This window comes from Tenrec ecaudatus, chromosome 11 (assembly GCF_050624435.1).
Source record: "Tenrec ecaudatus isolate mTenEca1 chromosome 11, mTenEca1.hap1, whole genome shotgun sequence".
NCBI classification, from domain to species: Eukaryota; Metazoa; Chordata; class Mammalia; order Afrosoricida; family Tenrecidae; genus Tenrec; species Tenrec ecaudatus.
Genome location: NC_134540.1, coordinates 13,238,759 through 13,260,337, shown reverse-complemented (window position 1 = coordinate 13,260,337; position 21,579 = coordinate 13,238,759). Strand labels below are relative to the sequence as shown.

At 41.3% G+C, this 21,579-nt stretch overlaps 1 protein-coding gene across 1 annotated transcript in view; it reads left to right on the top strand.

Moving 5' to 3' along the window:
• Positions 1–21,579, top strand: part of NEK5 (NIMA related kinase 5) — a 71,541-nt gene that overhangs the window by 24,706 nt on the left and 25,256 nt on the right. Inside the window, exons 10-17 of the mRNA XM_075562879.1 lie at positions 438–571; positions 4,797–4,978; positions 8,961–9,027; positions 12,245–12,361; positions 14,496–14,582; positions 15,612–15,704; positions 17,736–17,816; positions 18,044–18,112. Coding sequence (XP_075418994.1) covers positions 438–571; positions 4,797–4,978; positions 8,961–9,027; positions 12,245–12,361; positions 14,496–14,582; positions 15,612–15,704; positions 17,736–17,816; positions 18,044–18,112 — 830 coding nt within the window. The remainder of the gene's footprint in view (positions 1–437; positions 572–4,796; positions 4,979–8,960; positions 9,028–12,244; positions 12,362–14,495; positions 14,583–15,611; positions 15,705–17,735; positions 17,817–18,043; positions 18,113–21,579) is intronic.

Sequence of the window (21,579 nt, the reverse complement as noted above, 5' to 3'; positions counted from 1 at the left end):
AGGATGGGAGAAAAGACCTGGATTGCATCATTCCCTACAGGAAAGAAAACATTTTGACAGGGACAAAAACAATCCCAGTAGAAGGCCTGCTCATGAAAACAACAACGTGACATGGAGGGTCTGGCCCGTGCCCGTGCCAGGATTCTAGGCATGTCTTCTCTGTAAATGTTAAGATTCAGTCCTAATTTCTTTTGGAAAACAGGAGTATTGTGTATTACCAGAAACACACAAAGGAACCTTGGGGAAAATGGTTTTCTCCGATCAAGAAAGTGCCTGCTAACTTCCCACCCCCCTTCTGTCACTGAGGACAGGTGCCTCGGCTAGAGGGAACTTAACGTGAAATGTCGCAGATGTTCATACTCTCATCAGCATCAATATTAAAAGTGTGCAGGTTTTTAAAAAAAGAAATTAAAATGGTTTTCTTTTGGTTAAATAAGATTCTAAAGTGAAGAAAGTGCGAGTCCAGGGAAAGGGCCCACCAAGACCCAGGCCATCAGTGCCAGTGAAAAGGAGGGACGCGGCTTGCAGCAGCGGATGGAGATCACCGCCGGGGGCCCCCAAGCCTGCATCTGTAAGTTGCACTCACCCTCCCTCCCTCGGAGGCTTTAGCACGTGTTTCTGAGTCATGCAAATGATTGACGGGCTTCCTACTAACCCCTAAAGTTGGAGGCTTGAGTCTTCCCAGAAGCACTTAGGTAAAAAGGTCTGGTGATCTACTTCCAGCTACCAAACGCCCAAATTTACCGCCTATAAGTTGATTCGGACCCAGAGCGACTCTATAGGACAGGGTAGAACTGCCCCCAGAGGTTTCACAGAGTATCATTCGGTATGGGAGTAGAAAGCCCCATCTCTATTCTGCAGAGTGGCTGGTGGTTTCAAACTGCTGACCTTGCGGTTAGCTGTCTAATATAGAACCCCCCCCCATGCCACCAAGGTAAAGAATCTTCTTGTGACACATTTCTACTCTGGCATCCTTGGGGTCCCCACATGGCACATGATTTGGTTTGGGGTTTATATTATTGGTAGACCTACCTGATCCATATGCTCCTTCATTTGTAGGCCACGTTCAGTCAGAAGCCAGTCTGTGGGAGAAAGGTGGAACTTTCTGCTCCCATGAAGACCCACAGCACCCCCAAAACCCACAGGGGCTACTTTGTCTTCTAGGGTCACTCTGAATCAGAACAGATTCGATGGCAGTGAGTTTTCTTAAGTTGAACAAGCGGACGTTTCCCCTAGTCCTTTCAAAAAACATTTGTTGATGCCGGGAAAAAAATTTGTGTCCACAGAAACCCCTCCGGTGTTCCCATTATTATTTGGAGATTTTAGAGAAGCACCCAAAAAAGCTGTTTATTTCCCTCCGATGTTTTTTCTTTATTTTGAACCATATTTTAATAAGTAATCAGTGACTACTTTGCTTGGGGTTGCATAAAGGTTAAGACTGTAAAACCAAGAAAGTGATTTGATACTTTCAAAGAGTTTTTAAAAAGCTCTAGCTTTCATGCTTAGATTAATAAACCAAAATGGATACACTTACTCTTTGTATTTAAATAGAACAATATAAATGTGTCCTTTTTAGAAAGTTGAAGATAGAACAGTTACAGTTTCACATGCCTCAATCTGAAATATGAGCCAGATAACATTATACAAACAAAAAATAATATGTGAACAACACCTCTGCTGGAAAAAAAATTTTAGCTTGGCACCTGGGGGTGTGGCTGGGGGTGGGATTTCAGTTTTAGCCATTTGATTGGCTATTCATCTTCCTAAAGGCCTCTTTAGTGCAGTGGTTCTCCACCTTCCTAATGCTGCCACCCTTTCATACAGTTCCTCAGGTGGTGGTGACCCCCAACCATAACATTATTTTCATTGCTACTTCATAATTGTCATTTTGCTACTGCTATGAATCACGATGTAAATATCTAATATGCAGGATGTATTTTCATTGTTACAAATTGAACATAATTACAGCATAGTGATCAATCACAAAACAATATGTAATTATGTATTGTGAAATATTTATTTCTATTGACAAATAAATGACATTTTTGTCTTGAAGCACGGTGTAGCATGGGTAACAAACAGTCTTACTATAACAGCACTAAACTACATTGCTACATTTTGCGACAGTATGTGTAAAGAGCCAACATCAGTGTGAAGGTTGAGATAGCTTCTTTCTCAGCAGATCAGAAATTCTCATAGCAGTCTTTGCACAACGAAGATCATCTTCCATAACAAATCTACTTCTGTATTTAGACTTGATAACCAACAAGCTGGAAAACCCTGTTTCGCAAAAATGTTGGAAATGGGAGAAGAAGGCACAACACAGTCTCAGACAGAACAGGATGTGACCGCAAACACTGATCCAGAACTTTGTAACTGGCATTGTAGCGAAATCAGTTCTCGCTGCATCGCTGTTAATAAGTTCAATGAACTCCTCTGTGCTGTCTCAGGAACATCTTCAACTTTGTGAATGGGCTTCTGGCAAGTGCAAATGGGGTGTCAGGTAGATTTTGAAAGTATGATGAAATTTTGTCTGCAAGCATGTGCAAGTGTTCTTTCACAGAAACAATCATCGTACTCCTTTTGTCTGGTTCAACGTCATGTTTCCAAAAGAAAGAAAATAAGGTAGGCAACATGTAAATTTTATTTTCATCCAATTCTTTTTGCCAAAGCTGAAGTTTCATTTGGAACGATCGGATCTTTCCGACAAATCAAGGCATGTTGCATTTGGTCCTTGCAGTGATAAATTTAACTCATGCAAGATGGCAAACATGTCAACCAATTAAGTTATTTTCTCTGCAGTTCACTTTTATCACTGAAAAGTGCTTTGAACTGTGGTCTTTCTTTCTGATTAAAAAACGTTTGAATTCATCACAAAGCTAAAACACACATTTTAAAACTTTTCCTCTCGACAACCATTTCACTTCAGTGTGAAATAGCAGAGCATTATTCAGCTCATCCAACTCATTGCAGTTTCAAAAACAGTCGACGGTTTAAAGTGCTCGCCTTTACAAAATTGACATTATGACACTTTTCAGTACTTCTTGTAACTCTTGTGGCAGCGTCTTCATTGCTCATATTTGCTGATGAGTCATACAGTGAGTTCCGATGACTTTGGGTAATTCATTCAGTACCAAAAGTCGAAAACCAGATTGACATCTTAGCATAGCTGGAGCACCATCTGTGCAAACACCACAAACCTTTTCCCAAAAGATCTTATGCTCTTTCAGACATGAACCAACGGTGTCAAATATGTCATGTGTCATAGCTGTCATTACAACAGATTTGCAAAAAAGAAGCTCCTCTTTCAAGGTGCCATTACTATTCCTCACATAAACTAGTAACTGTGAAGTTTGCAACATCTGTAGATTCATCAAGCTGGGTGCTAAATAGTGGAAGTGGAGCAGATTTAATTTCCTGGATTACCTGATTAAGAATATCAGCAGACACATCATCTATTCTTCTGTGGACAGTGTCATTAGATAAGGAAATTGCATTCAATTTCGTAACAAATTCGTCTCCAATCATAACTCGAACAATGTCTTTGGCCGCTGGCGACAGTAAATCCTCAGCAATGGTGTGAGGTTTCACAGCTCTGGTGATTCTGAGTGCCACCAAATATGAAGCTTCGACGGCTGCGACATTTTGTTTGTGGTACTTGCCACCAGTGTCAAGTCTGACTTTCTTGAGTCCATCAGCTTTGCTTCTAAAATAGTTGGTATCCTTGTCGGCAAAACTCAATGCTTGCTATCAAAATGGCATTTTAGTTTGTTCGGCTTCATAGATTCGGCTGATAGAACTTCGCAACAAATAACACATTGCGGTTTCTCAATTCCCGCTGTTGCGTGACCATCCTTATGTTCTCCCTGGAAGAATGGCCCTGGGTGACTCAGCACCTTCTTGTCTTCGAGTCCCAGCACCATGTATCATGATGGTAATTTATGGGTCGATTGTGCAGATCCTCCAATCTATGGACTACACAATAGCATTGACACTCCCGTAAAGCACCTAACCCAAAAATGTCCACTCCGTCAGCCAGTGAGGACACGGCACGTGTTTGTATAGTTAGAGCAGGAACTAAGAGTTATAAACTCACAACTGGCTACAAGACAATCGAGGGAGAAGGCTGGGCATGGACTAGCAGGAACACAGCAGAGATAGGCGGGTGGGTGATATATATGTAAGGATACATGATTGACTAAGGGGACCTGTTTGCAAGTGTACCTCCTCAGTTTATTATGGGATGTTTACAGGACAATGATAGGACAGGATATATGGGGGAAACCCGTGGTAAAATCTGCTTCTCAATCATGTCTGTTCCTGAGCGTCCATGGAAAAGACTTATTAATAATGCTTTGGATCAAGGCCTTGGGGCATAAGCTGTGACATCTTACATCTGTCTGTCCAGAGTGGAAAGATCCTCTGGGAATAAATTGTGATATCCTGCACCTGTCAACCCCCAGAGCAGAGAACTGTCTTCTTAAGGTTCGATGGTCAGGTCCACTTCAGGGCTCAAAGAACCGCTGTTAGAAAATTCAGCTTTTAAAAGTCAGCACGGAGTAGACTCCAGTCAAGACTTTCTAACGGGGTTGAGGCTCCTTTTTCAAAGGGCTCTGTTGACACACACTCAGAGCTTCTGGTTTGACGCTCTCTCACGGGCTCTGGCATGGTTTTAATCTCAAAGAAAATTTACAGCCCAAACAACAAAAGTATACCTTCAGTGTTTTGTCTTACTGTGGGTGTTATCAAAAGTCAAGGATTATAGGTTTATGTTATGTTTTTTTAATCTTCCTCAGATAAAAATGGTAGAAAGGCCCCAGGTGGCTGCAATGTGTGGACACTATGATTATTACTATGCTCAACTTGACCTGTTAAAGAAGCGAGCCCATGAACCAGGTTATCACCGTGTTCCTCAAAAAGACCCTGAAGTTGAGTCCCATGACCAAGAAGAAAGCCGGAGTCCGTCACCAGGTCAATGGTAATGTCACAATCTCATCTGGTATCCCCTGTGTATCTTTATGTATCAACATTCGTTATCAGATATCTTTCCAAATTCTCCTAACGTAACACTTTCAGGAAGACTTTCTACACTGTTCATTTTAAACAATTTATAGTTCCTTGGATCTCTCTGGAGTCTTGGTGGTGTACTATGTTGCGTGCTGGGCTGCTAACCACAAGGTTGATGGTTCAAACCCGCCAGCTGCTCAGAAAGATCTATAGCTTTGGGCAAAGTTCCACTCTATTCTATAGGGTCACTGTGAGTTGATGGCAGTGAGTTTTCTTGACTCCTTTTCATCTCAAGTAACTTATCTTCTCATCTGGCACCCCTTTTAACTGTGGACATGAGTTCATTTTCTTGAATTTTTAATTTAGTTTCCCTTCTGGTCAATTCCACTACCTAGGAGTGATGAAAATAGTTATACAAGTTACATTTTCCAAAGAGGTTATTAATCTTATTAACATTAATCACTGGGTTTGAAACAAAATGATTCTTTGAGATATTTTGAAAAGGAAAATGTAATATTGTCTCCAGCATTTGTAATCTTGGTGTGTTAGTCTGGGTACTTTAGAAAAACAAATCCACAGAAACTCACGTATAAAGAGAGTTTTATAGAAAGGGTAAGTGAACATCAAGAAAACATCCCAACCCAGTGCTGCCCAAGCCCACAAGTCCAACATTAACCCATATGTCCAACACCAGTCCACAAAGTCCTCCTCCATCTCACAAAATACAGACAATGATGCCGACTGCAGGAGGAAAGCTGAATCAGTGAATGTGTAAACATCTTGGCACTGGCAGGGGTCTCCACACGGCTGCTCCAGCACCCAGGGCTGCATCAGGGTAGGTCCATGTACATCAGGGTAGGTCCATGTACAACAGGATAGGTCCTCAGGGATGTCTTGCAGGAAGTGAGTTTTGCCAGCCGAAGCAGGGAACTGGCTAAGGCAGTTGCACCCTGGTCCGACCATCAGAGATCAAGAGACCCAAGAACTAGAAAGGTGAGGCTCACTGAACTATTTATCTCTCCACCCTTCAATTAACCCCATGTATTTATTGGCCAGGTGGGTACAATAAACTAACTACCTCACTTGGCATTTACAGAATATGGGTATATTAGAAAGAAAATAATAGTTAAAACTGTTCCAAGGTTGAGTTTCAAAAAGGTTGCTCCATAATAAATTTCTGCAGATCTTTAATTCCAGTCGGTTTGTCTATACTTTCAGTATTATCATGCCTACAATAATTGATACCTACTGGTTATATGGATTGTTATATGTAAAAGCCCCCAATAAAATTATTTATTTTTTAAAATTTTGCATCTAGCCACAGAACTGAAGACCTGGATTGGTCATAACTTTGTAAATATGTTTTTACCATCACCACTTTTTTTCTCCCAAGGTTGAGAGTTTTCTAACTTTTGGTAACTGTGGCTGTTGATTATTGAAATTTTAGATAGATTTTAAAAATATATACAAGACTAGTTGAGGTTGAATGATCAGATAGTCATCGAAACTCAGGCAAGCAAGAGTGACACAGCAACGATCCCTCAGAAGTGGGTATGGGAAAAGCCGAAGTCTAATTTTTAAAGATACTGGATTTTGCTCATTCTCGTAACATGGATTGATCACTTTTTAGTTATTAAAAGCTATGCATTCTATTAATTCAAATAATAATATCCACATCTCACTGGAATCAAGTTGATTCCAAACCTATAGAACAGGGTAGAACTGTCCCTGTGAGTTTTCAAGAGCATAGCCCTTTCTGGGACCAGAAACCCTCATTTTTCTTCTGAGAAGTGGCTGCTGGATTCGATATATTGACCTTGTGGCTAGTGGACCGACCCATAACCCACTATGCGGCCAGGGCTCCTCCGTATCCACACAGCCTCAGTTAATGAGTATCAACTGTTCTACCTACAAACAAAACTCTCTTTCGCTTTTATTAGCCATTGAGAAATGTCTCTTCCACTGTTTGTCTAGATATGATCATTGTCAAGTGGTCAGTTACTTTATATCTGCTTTTATCTCTCAAACTTTCACGTAAAAACAGGTCCCTCCCTTCCTGGTGTGCTGCTACCTTCTCACCACAGGCTCCACTTGCTGCATCCCAGCATGCTCCTCTTCCTCAATGGGAGTCTTCCCATTGCTCTCTCCCTAAACCCCCACCATGACCTCTGTCCGCCATTCCTAACCTTCCTCTTCCTCTGGGAGCCCTGATTCTCGTCTGGAAGGAATCTGTGCAGGGATAGAGTGAGAGAGAGGCTGGCTGTGAATAGTCTCATTCATAGGAATATTGGCACCGGAGCCAGGTAGATTTTTGGATAAGACTCTTTCTACCCTGAGCCCTCATTTGTGTCTCGTACTGTCTATGCAGCAGACACTAGCCAGACATTTTCCAGATGCAGCCTCTTCCAGCCTTCGTCTCCACCCTCTGAGTGATAGTCCTTTTCTTTTTATCTTCATAGTCTTTGTCCTGTTGATGCCCATTTAATAAAATGAGTGACAGTACTTTTGTGCCCATTTAGTATATGCATGTATCTTTGAGGTTACCTTGTTTGTCACTAAAGACACCCAAACCCATTTCAGATTTACAACACACACCCCTAGCCAAACACACACACACACACACACACACACACACACACACACACTTTTAAGCCACACAGACCACTATTTATGTTTGAGAGATAAGGAATCCAGAGGGAGATATATATGTGTATATATATGTGTGTATATATATATATATATATATATATATATATAAAACACATTGTCTATATTTACACAGCCCATCTCAGAAATGAAATCAACAACAATAGCCTGTTAAACCTGCACTGTGCCCATTTTAAAGATGAGGAACTGACCCTCAGAGACCTCAACTACTTTGCCATCCAGTGTATTTCTTAACACAGGACACATTGATCGCAGCGATACAGTTGAATGTTCAGTTGCCTATTTGTAAATCGAGTGCTCATCATGATCCCAAAGGAGAGATATCTGAATGGAAAGTTCTGTCTCTGGTTGCCCTGGAAGTTATTGATCGTCACATCGTTTCCACTGTGAACTGAAATGTTCATAGTGGACATTTTAATCTAGCAACCCATCATGACAGAAATTCTTTGCAGGAAAACGCTGTTAAAAAATAGAATACAGGTATAACCCAGAAATTGGTTTAGTCAAAATTGTGCTGGCAAAATACCACAGCCATTTTGAAAGACAGCTAAAACATCATCACTCATTGACCCATTAAACATTGATGTATCAGAATGAAGAAACCCTGAGCTACTCTTTGGGCTACTAACCATAACGTCAGTAGTTCAAAACCACCAGCCACTCCTCAGAAGAAAGATGAGGCTTTCTACTCCTGTCAAGATTTACAGCCTCAGTAACCTCTAGAAGCAGTTCTACTCTGTCCTATGGGGTCGCTATGAGTTGGAATTGACCAATAGCAGGTATTTGGCTTTTACCCCTTATTTCTTTCCCTCCTTCCTTCCCTCCCTCTCTTTTTCATTTTCTTTGGAGTGCTATGATGAGAAGGAGACAGGACCCTGCTTCGAGGACCCCAGTGGCCTTCGGTGAAATGAAGTGGGGCAAAGCTCCAGCAAAAGATACAGAAGGCATGAGGACCCACACTTCCAGGCAGTGGCTTATATTTTCCAACGTGTCACGGACCACAGCAGGACTCATCTCTCCCCCGAGGAAAAAGCACTGGATCAGACAGTGTTCCTGTAACAGCCCATCCTGTATCCTCAGTGACAACGTTTCCCTTTAACTCCGTTCCTTCTGGTTCCAAAGATCTTCTTTTCCAGTGTAGAGATTTTAGAACTTCAAACCCTCTGGAACTTACAGGCATACATGGGTGACTTGTAAATCCCATGACTAAGCTGAAAACCCACTGGTGTTCAAGTTCTAAGCCTGGTTAACATTGCCACTTATGCCCAACACTCTTACTTTCTAAGGGCTGCTGAATACCTGCAGAGGAGACTTGAAGCTCAACAATATAAGCTGAAAGTGGAAAAACAATTGGTAAGTGAACTACAGGACACGGGAGGCAAACAGGCATCTCCTATAACAGAACGACTGCGCCCCTGTTGCAGGGAACCAAGGGTCTGGGATTGCCCGACAAACAAGGAGCCAAAGACAGTGACCAGGTTGATCTGAGAAACTCCTAAGTTGATTCTGAAGCATGATACAACAATAATTAATTAGCCCAACGGGCAAGAACCCGCGTGGCATTAGCAGGCACGTAGGAATAGGTGATGTTGCCACATAGCAGAAGCCATGCTGCTGGTAACCTGACACGGGCATAGGTTACGGAGGTAATGTTAGTGCACATCATGTTTTAGCCCTGATTCAAAGGAAAACGACAGGGCTGTCCTGCCACCAGTATATAGTACACAGTCTCTCACTGGGATTACCTGAGGTTGAATGTTAGAGATCAGCCCCCAACAGTGCATTGTGGGAGAGTTCACAGGCTCAGTGGGGGTGTCTTTGAATGTGGTACAGTTCCTGAGCAGCTCCAAAGGGGTGCTGGCTCCTATGAAGCATGGAGTGAAGGTTTGTTCCACACAGGTCCCGCCAGCTAGATAGAAATCTGAAATGCTCATCATATTCTCAACTTAAATTCGCTCACACATTTCTCATCCCCTTGGAGAGGACTGACATCCTGGTCCACATTCCTGGGATGCTGGTAAGGAAAAGGTCTAAGGTGAGAATCACATGAAGGGCATTTTCAGTCCAACCTGCGGTTCTGCATTCCGTTCTTCAGTGGTGACTGGTTTCATAGGGTGTGGTGGATCCAACGCTTGACTTCTCCAACCTCTGTGGCAGTCAGTGTGGTCAGGAGTCTGCTGAACGCTTCATTCCACTGCTCCGTGAGCTGGTCCTGTGTGTAGGGGTGAGGTGGGGCAGTCTTCCATGTTTCAGCAAGACCTGATCTCCCAGCTGGATGCTGCATAGAGAGCCCGTAGGAACAGAGAGAGACTTTAAAAAGACTAGACGGGGCACCATAGATGACTGAGCCAAGTGCTCCACATAGGCTTTTACCTTGATAGAGTCTCCTCGCTGCAAATCACTCATCCAGGCAGTGACCTTGAAAGGCTTCCCATACAAATGTCAGAGAGACTCAATGTGAGTGAATTTCCCGAGCCATCCAGAGACGGAGTAGAGTGTGTCGGACCAGCCTCTACAACAGAATGGGTCCTAAGAGGCGATTGTGTAGTTGATGGGTAAATTAAAGAACCATCAGACAAGACATGCAAGGGCGCACCTCTTCTGACTGCAGGATCAAGAGAGAGGGAATGTATTCTGTCAACAAATTTATATAATCTCAGGCACGCAAGATGTCGTCATACACATACATAACAGGAAGAGGACATGCTAGGGACATACACATCACAGGTGGCTTCTAGAGTTAAGATGGCAGCTTGACCTTAAGTGGCCTTGAGCTCCTCTCCAGGGGAGCAATCTATGATCCTTATCAGAAGGGAGTGGGTGGTACTTAGGGTGGGGTGGTCTGATTGCTCGGTGGCAGACCACCTTCAAGCAGCTAGTTAACCTTCAAGCGTATAATAGCAGCCATGTGTTTGCAAGCAGCATCTTCAATTGGCATTATTATTTTTTTAAACATTTTATTAGGAACTCATACAACTCTTATCACAATCCATACATACATCGATTGTGTAAAGCACATCTGTACATTATTTGCCCTCATCATTTTCAGAGCATTTGCTCTCCACTTAAGCCCTTTGCATCAGGTCCTCTTTTTTTCCCCCTCCCTCCCCACTCCCCTCTTCCTCATGAGCCCTTGATAATTTATACATTATTATTTTGTCATATCTTGCCCTGTCTCAATTGGCATTATTATGGGGACATTGTGAGGAATAACTTTAGTTAGGAGAATGGACTGGGATTCATCTCCAATTCCCGAGTGTGGAGGCCTCCCTTCACCATAATCTGCCTCCCAGATCCTTTGATTGGCCTTATAATTATATATTTTTTAATTTAAAAAACACTTTTATTGACATATAATTCACATATCATTCAATTCGGTGTCTGGCTTAAACATATTAAAAATAATTGCATAATCATCTCCACAATTAATCTTAGAACATTTTCTTCATTTTTGCACTCAGTATTATTAGCTCATTTCCCCTTTCTTTTCCAAAACCCTAAGAAACTATTAATCTAGTTACTATTGCTATAGATTCACCTATCCTGGGTTTCATATAAAGAAAAATATACAAACAATAACAAAATAAAACAGAGAAAAACTTCAATTAAAAAGAAAACAGAGATACCAGGAGGATTAGGAGAGGGTGGGGGGAATAAAGAGGTAATCTATCACAAGGATCAACCTAGAACCCCCTCCCAGGGGACAAACAACAGAAAAGTGGGTGAGGAATGACGGAGGACGATGTAAGATGTGAAAATAATAATCTATAACTTATCAAGGGTTCCTGAGAGAGGGCGGGTGGCGGAGGGAAGAGGAAGAAATGGGGAGCTGATCTCAGGGGCTCAAGTGGGAAGAGAATGCTTTGAAAATGATGATGGTGGCATATGTGCAAATGTGCTTGACTCACTGGATGAATATATGGTGTGATAAGAGATTTAAGAGCCCCCACTAAAAGTATTTTTAAGAAAAGAAAACAAAATAATAAGAACAAGAACAAATTTTAAAAGAGTCAAAAGGAAGAACAAATAAGGTGTTCATCTTAACCTGATTCCATCTGCATGAATCCACTTTCCAGCGCTCTCTGTCTGAGAGCAAGTCTGTTCACATCCCTGGTCAACAGCCAGAGGGGATTCACGGGGGATTCATCCCTATGGAGACCCTGAAATGGAATTGGAGCTTTCGCTCTCATCTCTAGCCTGCTGTAAACTGGGTGCTCAGGCAGAATGTAAGCTCTGACAGAGGTCCCTCCTCTGGTCTTGGATTTTATTATGTACATGCCTTGGATCACACAGGCTAGTGTGCTTCTTCTCTGTGAACTTAGCTGACACCTCACTTAGATGGCTGCTTATTTTAAGACAAGCTTTGAAGACTCCAGATCTTACTCTTTCTGACAGCTGAGCACCATCTGATTTCTTAACCACATTTTGCTACAGCACTGAATCTTCAATGCGGGCAAATCTTTAGCAGTAGCCATATAATTTTTGTTGATCAGAAAAAGTCAAGGTCAAACTACAAGAAAATGTTTCCAATGTGAAAATATGCTTTTTTAATTTTTCTCTCAATGAACAGGGTCTTCGTCCTTCTTCTGCTGAGCCAACTCAGAATGAGAGGCAGGAACCAAGAGGGAATGGAGAAAATCTTAGGTTCCAGGATCTGCAACCCAGAAGAAATAAAATGAAGGAACAGGTTAAAAACTATCTAAAACACTCTTATTTAAGGGCAACCAATGTACATGTACCATGATCTTTTGTGCTTTCCAGAATGTTGTTTATATTGTTTACAATGCACCTGAAAAAGTCGCATAGCACAAATACTTGTTGGACAAACTCAGTGTGGAAAGCATTGTACTAGGTGTTTATGGGGACACAGAGACTTGCATCTCAGCTTTTCTGAGACTAGAGCAGACCTAAATTCATAAGGCTTTTTACCTTAGATCAGTATATAATTGAATCTTAATATATTTAGGGTTATATATAAATGAGGCATATAAATAACTTCCATTAATGTATTTGGGTTACATATAAAAATGCATATCATTCACATCTTTGGAGTTATATATAAAAGTGAAATCACCGGAAGCTGCTGTGTCACACACAGTGAGAAATGGCACAGCCAAAATGTAAGACAAATTGTCATCCTTAAGGGCAAGTTTTTCTTGGTCTTTAAAAGGAAAAATGTCTTATTGGTACTCTAATTCCAGGTATGATACTTCACCTATCATACAATTCAGTTATTCCATCAGATTAGGAAAAGCTATGCAAACAACACCACAGTCCACTTCAGAACGTTTTCTTCTTGTATCATTCTTAGCTCCCCGTCCCCCACTTCCCCTCCCACGCCCCTTTGTAATTATTAATCCAGTTACGTCCCTATGGATTTACTTCTAGGGTTTCATATACAGAAATGCATTCAAAACTCAAACAGGAAGCAAACAAACAAATGAAACAACAACAATGACTAAACAAAGCAGAGAAAAAACCTCAACTGAAAAGAAAGTAGAAAATATTAAAAACTGAAACAACCTTAAGATGGATTAAAAAGGGAGATTAAATGACAAAATATTATATTTTAACCTAACTACATCTGCCATAATCGAATGTACAATTGCTCCCTATTTGCTAGCAAGACTATTCGCACCCCTAGAGAATGGTCAGAGGGACTCACCCATGGCTTCCATCATGGGGCGACCCTGCCCCATGATGACCCTGCCTCTGTCATCCACAGCCTTCTGAAACCTGCATGTTCGTAATTTAACCATCCCTCCTTTGGATTTGGATTTTATCATTTACAGTCCTTGGATCACACAGGCTTTGTCCATGTGGGCTTTTATGTGGGCCTCACTTAGATGGCTGGTTGTTTTAAGACATATCCATAAGACTCCAGATGCTATCCTTTCTGATAGTCAGGCACCATCTGATTTCTTCTCACACTTTGCTATAGCACCCATATCTACAGTGATCTCTTCATAAGGGCAAGTATCATATAGGGCCATGTCATAAGAATTCATTATTCATACCCCCCAGGGGGATGAACAACAGAAACATAGGTGAAGGGAAGTAGCCGACAGTGTAAGATATGAAAATAATAATTTATCAAGGGTTCACGAGGGTGGGAGGGAGGGAAAAAGAGGAGTTGATACCAAGCATTCAAATAGAAAGTAAATGTTTAAGAAATGATGATGGCAACATATGTGCAAATGTGCTTGATACAATTCATGTATGGATTGTTGTAAGGGCTCCCAATAAAATGATTTTTTTAAAAGAAAGAGCTAGTTATTCTTAGATTGAGGCTAGAATTAGATGTGGATCAAAATATATTCATATATCTATTATTCACTTTAGAGACCTCATTATCATTTATGATAGAGGACATTATAAATCATCCCCATGAGGCATCATGTAATTCTATTGACTGTGTCGTGAATTTAGCCAATGGTATAGAATTTAAAATATTGTTGATAGAAGGATATGGTGCAAGTGTAAGTCAACTTGAGATTGCAATACATGAATTGTTGACTTGTACAGATTAAACTCTTCCAAGTGATTGGACACTATTTACCAAAACAGTGGGGACTGGTGATAGGGCCAAACTGTCAGTAACACTCATTCCCAAAGGCAGAACCATGCCTGCGAGACTAACAGGTCATGAGAAAGCAAGGGAGACATTAAGATAGGAACTATATGGTAGTCCCAGGTCACCATTCACTGCGTAACTGGTTTGCTTTGTATTTCACACATTTTTAAAAACCATAGGTTGCAGAGAGATTGATTTTCTTAAATTTTCCACAAAATTAATATTTTGGGGTGGGTTTATTTTCCAGGAATATTGGAAGCAGCTAGAGGAAATACGCCAACAGTATCACAGTGACATGAAAGAAATTAGAAAGAAGATGGGGCAAGAACTGGAGGTAAACAAATTCATCCTGCTAAATAAACTGATATTTCCTAAAGAGCTAACTAAATTCAACAGGCATAACATTAATAACCTTTTCCCAGAAACTCTACAATTTTATTATATAGAGAGGCATGAGTCTTAGGCCGGGTTCTCTGGAGAGGCAAAACCAGTGAATCTTGTGTATATACATAGGTAGAGATTTATTTCAATAAAAGGGGCTCTGGTGGTGTGGTGGGTGTGCGTTGGGCCACGATCTGTAAGGTCAGCAGTTCCAAACCACCAGCTGCTCTTCAGGAGAAGCAGGGGACTTTCTACTCCTGTAAAGAGCCACGAGGATGGAGCAAAGGAGGAGAGCAGCCTTCTGAGAGAAGTCCGTGCATTACTTCAGAAAGAGAACTGGGCGTGCTAGACAGGACACGTTGGAGGTGGTTCTTTTCAGAGCAGGTTTGGTTCATGCGGCATCATCATTCTTGTATTTAAGGTAGGTCCCTGGTGGTTAAACAGTTGGAAAGGTTAGCAATTCAAACCCACCAAAAGGTACCTTGGAAGGAAGACCTGGCCACCTACTTTCAAAGGAGCATAGCCATTGAAAACTCTGTGGACCACCCGATGGGATTGAACAGCAGGAATGCACGGGAAGGGAAGGGATAGATGGGAATGAGTAAGGTATGCCGATAAAAAGCTTATGTATATAAAGAAAACTCTCTGGAGTCCAGGTCTACTCTGAACCACGTTGGTGGGCTATGATTTAGAATGGATTCGATGACAATTGGTTTGGTAGATTTGTCTGTTTTGTGTGTTGTGGGGAATCTGAGTTCAGGAAAGAGGAACAGCAGACATTTAGGGTGAACGTATGAAAGAAGTATTGGGGTAACCTGAAGGAAAGCTTGGGAAAGAGGAGGCATAGCACTGATGATGTCTGCCAGCAGGAGGAAAGTACGTCCTCATTAAAACCTATTCCAGCCCTGGTCAACGTTCATAAAGTAGTCTCCAGAAGAGATTCAGAACCACTCTTGTTGACTGTGTATAATTTCCGTTCAAGGAGGATCCAAAAATTGATCAGAGAACCTACTTGGTGAAGAAAAGTAACTTGCCCATCAACCAGGAAGCAGCCGAGGAAGTATCACCTGTACAGGTAGTGACGGCGATTGTCCGATGCTCAGCGTTGCCCACGGAGTTTGTTCTGTGATTGGCCGATGCTCAGCGTTGCCCCTGGGGTTTGTTCTAGTGCAGTACTCTTTAACACCCTAACTGTGCAGTTAATGCATGGGAGGACCTGTTGACGATTGCTTATGCTCAGTTCTTACACTCCACCGAATTGACCCTCGCTGGGACTCTATAGGATCACTATTGAGTCCCTATTGATTTGATGGCAATGTTTTAAGTCAATTCTGAGAACGCTTTCTCTTTAGCTTCCTGGATGGTGTTTGTGTCAGTGGCCCAGACACAATGGACATGATGAAACCTAGTGATAAACGGCTCCCTTCATATCATTTCAGCCTCACGTTTTTGGCCGGGGTGGTGGAGACAGGCAGAGCTGAAATAGCTAATGCACCTTGAGAGAGATTTTTTTCTTTTCTGGGAAAATATTTCAAGCTCATGTGGAAGTGATTTAGTTGATTCAGATTAATTCTGAGAAAGACTTTTGCAACCTATGAAATAACAATACTCCTGTGATTAAACGGTTTACATTTAAATTATAGTGACGATATGAAGGACAAAAAAATCCTTGTATACTTTTTTTTAATGGAAAAGTTTCCAATTATTTAATCTGGTGCTAGGAACTATTATTATCAATCAAGAATCATAATAAAAGCGATCCCTTATATTTTAAATAATGTATATCATTAAAGTTTTGTCTAGAGAAGTAGAAGTTACAAATCCTGAAGATACTGTAAAATTATCATAAAAGATATCAGGGACATGTGGGGTAAATGAAAAAAAAAACAGGTAACTTTTTTTTGCTTTATAGATTAATTAACTGCTTTTTTTCTTTTTTTAAAACATTTTATTAGGGACTCATACAACTCTTATCACAGTTCATACATATACATACATCAATTGTATAAAGCACATCCGCACATTCCCTGCCCCAATCATTCTCAAAGCATTTGCTCTCCACTTAAGCCCTTTGCATCAGGTCCTGTTTTTTCCCCCTCCCTCCCCGCTCCCCCCTCCCTCATGAGCCCTTGATAATTTATAAATTGTTGTTTTGTCCCAGATAGAGTTTTACAGGGTATTTTTTCCTCTCATCATCTGGCTGCGTAACAATATGGAATCCGGTACCGTAAAATAAAATGGAAAAGTCAAGTGACTAACAATGAAAACATATTAGAAAGAAATAAGCAAATTAGGGCATTTCCCCCCAGAGAGTTGAAATCTGAAGTTAAGCGAATAGAGTTGTACACACTTGGTGCAAGGAAAGCAGCACGCCTCTTCTTTCTATCTCCTTTGATACCTTGACGGGTGCTGCCCAGCGCTGACTGTGGATCCAAATGAACTGAAATCCTTGACAACTTCAGTCTTTTCTGTTTAGCATGATGTCTACTGGTCCAGTTGTAAGGATTTCTGTTTTCTTTGCAAGTTTTGTAATCCATACTGAAGGCAACAGGGCTTGAGTCTCATCAGCAAGTGCTTCGAGTCCAGCAGGGTGATGCCGCCTGCACCTCACAGGTTGTTAGTAAACCTTCGTTTGATCCTGATGCTGAGTTCTTCACCTAGTCTGGCTTCTCAGATTAAGTTCTCATCAGAAGGACTGCATCAGCATGGTCAGAGGATACAACTCTGATGGACACGTTCCTGATTTTAAGCCGCGCGCTATTCCCTGGTTCTATTCCAATACAATAGAACTGCCTCTTGGCTCCTGTACAGGTTCCACATGAGCACAATGGTGTGTTCTGACACCCCCATTCTTCTCAATGCTATCTATAATCTCTTGTGATCTATATAATTTAATGTCTTTGCCTACTCAATAAAACACAAGTAAAGACCTTTCTGGTGTTCTCTGCTCTCAGCCAAGTTCCATTGTATGCCAGTAATGAGATTCCTCATCCTACATCATCTCCCGAATCCAGGAATCAAGTCATGTAAATGTACTGGGTCATGAATTCAGAGGTTATGATAATGTCAACCTTGAATGATATAATTTTAATTGTCTCTCTTTCAGGGTATTGAAAGAAGCTTGAAGCATATTAAGCTTCAGAATATAAAGGAAAGTACAATTCCAGAAAACAAATATAAAGTTAAGGTAATGAACCTTTTCACCTTGTGCTTGCATGTTAAAATATTGGTTAGGGGACCATCCCATTTTATCTGGGTCATGTGTAGGACATTGCTCACACTACTTCATGGACTGCCTTATTTTTCAATGTCAGAATAATAATTTTAAGTTTCTGTAATGTCAAAAGACCTAACTAAGATGTTGCTATTTTATTTGATTGCTAAATAAAGATTCTTTCCCTTGCTTTCTTTTAGAGAGGGGTAAAGTTTGAAATTAATTTAAGCAACTGTATTTCTGAAGAAAATAACCAATCAGAGGAAGAGGTATGCCAGGAAGGACATATTTCCATTTGCGGGCATAAGAAAACACATGTGTCTTAATAGCATGCTTCAGGGTGCTATAGGGAGAATTTTTCTAAATATTCCTAAAAGGCCCTCTAGTGATCAATTTAATCCTCTAAAATACTTTTGACCTCCTGACTTGTTTCTTTAAAGTTATTTCCTTGGATGAATGATTCCACCTAGATTTATTTTTCTTTTATAAAGGAGCATTTCCATATAATATTAACACCGTGCCATATTAACTTTTGTATCATGTCAAGATGTATATATTGTACCTTGTGTGGTAGGCCATGCAATATACCATATATACTTGAGAATAAGCTTATACTTAAGTATATATGGTATGTATATTATACCGTCTAAGATGTACTTTGTATGGTAGGCCAGTTGACTAGAGAAACAAATTCAGAGACACTCTTATATGTGTAAGAGAGCTTTATATAAAGAAGTAATTATATATCGAGCAAAATCCCAGTCCAGTCCAGATCAAGTGCTTATGTCTGATACTAATCCATAAGTCTGCTACTAGTCCATAAGTCCCTCTTTAGACTCACACAGTCACACGCAACGATGCAGAATACATGAAGATCATTTGCTGGTGGGTGCAAAGTCTTGTGGATCCAAAGGTGGTGGCTGCATCCCAGGGATCCCAGGGCTCAGTGTGGCTCGCCAACAGGAAGGTGAGAGTAGAGAGGGAGAGGCCTGCCTTCAATGAACCAGGTATCTCGGTCACACCTCCAAATGAGGTCATCAAGCTACAACTTGATTGACAGGATAAACTCCACCCCTACACTTTATTTATCACATTGACATGAGATTGTGTAACTATCACACCTTACTATGATACATGGTCAACACCTAATATGCTGAATTACCTAAAAGAACCAAGCAGGATGCTGAGGCCATGAATATTTGTTTTATGTCTTCATTAGTTATTGGTAGCTTGGTACAGGTCTCTGGGTTAATTTCAATGATGTATCCAAATGCATCAAATACCTTGTTATGGTGCATGAATGCAGGGCACACATATAATACATTCAAACATTGTTTTATTGTTTGATTTTGATATACTATTTACCCACTTTTTCCTGGCCCTACTTATTAGATGTCAAAATTAATTGATTTGTAGTTCCATTTGGATTTTCCTTTCATATGGGGAGCTCTCTAGTCAGGTCCAACCAATAGCAACCCGATGCACAACAGAACGAAACACTGCCCAGTTGCACACCATCCTTTCAATTAATTATTCCTGTGCTCAAGTGCATTGTTGCAACCATTGGGTCACTCCATTTTGTCAAAGGCCTTCCTCTTTTTCTCCCTGCCCCTCTACTTTACCAAGAATGATGTCCTTCTCCAGGGACGGGTTTCTCCTGACAACATGTCCAATGTGTGTAAGTCGAAGTCTTGCCTTTAAGGAGCACTCTGGGATGTTTTTCCAAGACAGACTTGTTTGTCCTTTGGGCAGTCCATGGTTCGTTCAATATTCTTAGCCAGCACCACAATTCAAATACATGGATTCTTCTTTGGTCTTCCTTATTCAATGTCCAACTTTCACATGCAAATGAGGTGACTGGAAACAGCCATGTCTTGGCTCAGGCACCTTAGTCCTTGTTTTGCAACCCTCTACATGGATTTTATATAGTAGATTTACCCAATGCTGTGATTTTTTTTTGATCTCTTAACGGCTGCTTCCATGATCATGGATCCACGTAAGACAAAATTCTTGACAACCTCAATCTTTTCTCCATTGATCATGATGTTACCTATTGGTTCACTCATGAGGATTTTGGTCTTTTTACATTGACTAAATATTCTTCACCAGCGCCATGGTTCAAATGCGTCAATTTTTTCTTTGGTCTTTCTTGTCCAATGCCCAACTTCAAAACATTTGCAGAAAAATTCCATTGTATTTTAGTTTCATTTCTCCACAAACTTTTTGGGCCACCTCCCATATATTACATAGTTATTAGTGCATCATGCCTGATACACAATCTCTTTTACACCCTTCATTAACTTTTAAATGCACATGCCCAAATTTCTCTCACTTTTTTAAACACGCATTTTGCGACATGAGGCTGTATTGCAGTCATCAGAGTTAGGGCCCACCTTTCTTTGTCCCTCAGGCCTCAGAGCTGTGGAGGGCATAGCTGGAGCCTATTTTTAGGTTGGCATTGAGAAGTGGCAGAGCCTCAGTGGCTCTATGACATGAGGCTCAGAAGCTGGCCTGCTAGAAGCAAATAATGCGTCAAGACAGTTTTACTCACCAAGGTGTTTATCTTTTGCTATTCTGGCTTTGCTACATGTGAAGTACAAGTCATCACTTTTCTACTTGGCTGTGGAGTATTAGTAACCACATAGGGGTCTGATTACACTTTGGGCTAACTGCAAGTTTGTGGAGGACCAGCCTCCACAACCGAATAGGTCATGGGCAACTGTGTAATTGAAGGTAAATTAAAGAGACGACATGAAAGGGCTCACCTCTTCCAATGGCAGGATCAAGAGAGAGCGCTAATGTATTCTTTCACAGGTCTGTATAATCTCGGGCACGCAAGCCCCTTCATGCACATACATAACAGGAAGGGGATGTGCTGGGGCCTGCATGTAACAGGAAAGGGAGGTACTAGAGGCATACATGGCATACATGTGACAGGAAGGTACATATGCAACAAGATGGCGGGCGCTAGAGTTAAGATGGCAGCACAACCTTGGTCATCTCTGATCTGGCTCGACCCTAACTGTCCCTGAGCTCTTCTCCAGGGGAGCAATCTGTGATCCTTATCAGAAGGGAGTGGGCGGTACTTAGGGTGGGGTGGTCTGATTGCTCGGTGGCAGATTATCTTCAAGCAGCTAGTTAACCTTCAAGTGTATAGTAGCAGCCATGGGCTTGCAAGCAGCATCTTCAAATTCACATTATTACTGGCACATTGTGGGAAATAACTTGTAGTTAGGAGACTGTGACTGGGATTCATCTCCATCTCACAAATGTCAAGGCCTCCCTCCACGAGTCTGCCTCCCAGACGCTTTAAATATCAGCATAGAGAATTTGTCCCCATACACTCTCTTCCCAGCTCTCAGTTTCCCAACAGGTCAGCAGTTCGAAACTACCAGTACCAGCTTCTCTGAGGGCGAAAGATGAGCTTTCTGCTCCCAGAAAGATGGACAGTTTGGGGGAGAAAGGGGGAACCAATAGCAATGACTGGCATAAAACTCCCCCACCTCCAGGAGGACGAACAATTGATGTATGGATTTTGCTATAAGAGCTGTAAGAGGCCCCAATAAAATGATTTTTTAACTAAATGAGCTATAGGAGGGGGGATAAAAAAGGAGCTATAAGAACCCTTAATAAAATGATTTATTAAAACATTTTTAAAAGGTTTACAGTGTTTGGAAACTCACAGGCACTATGAGTTGGAACACCTGGGTGGCAGTGAATGAAGGGCCTGGTTAGG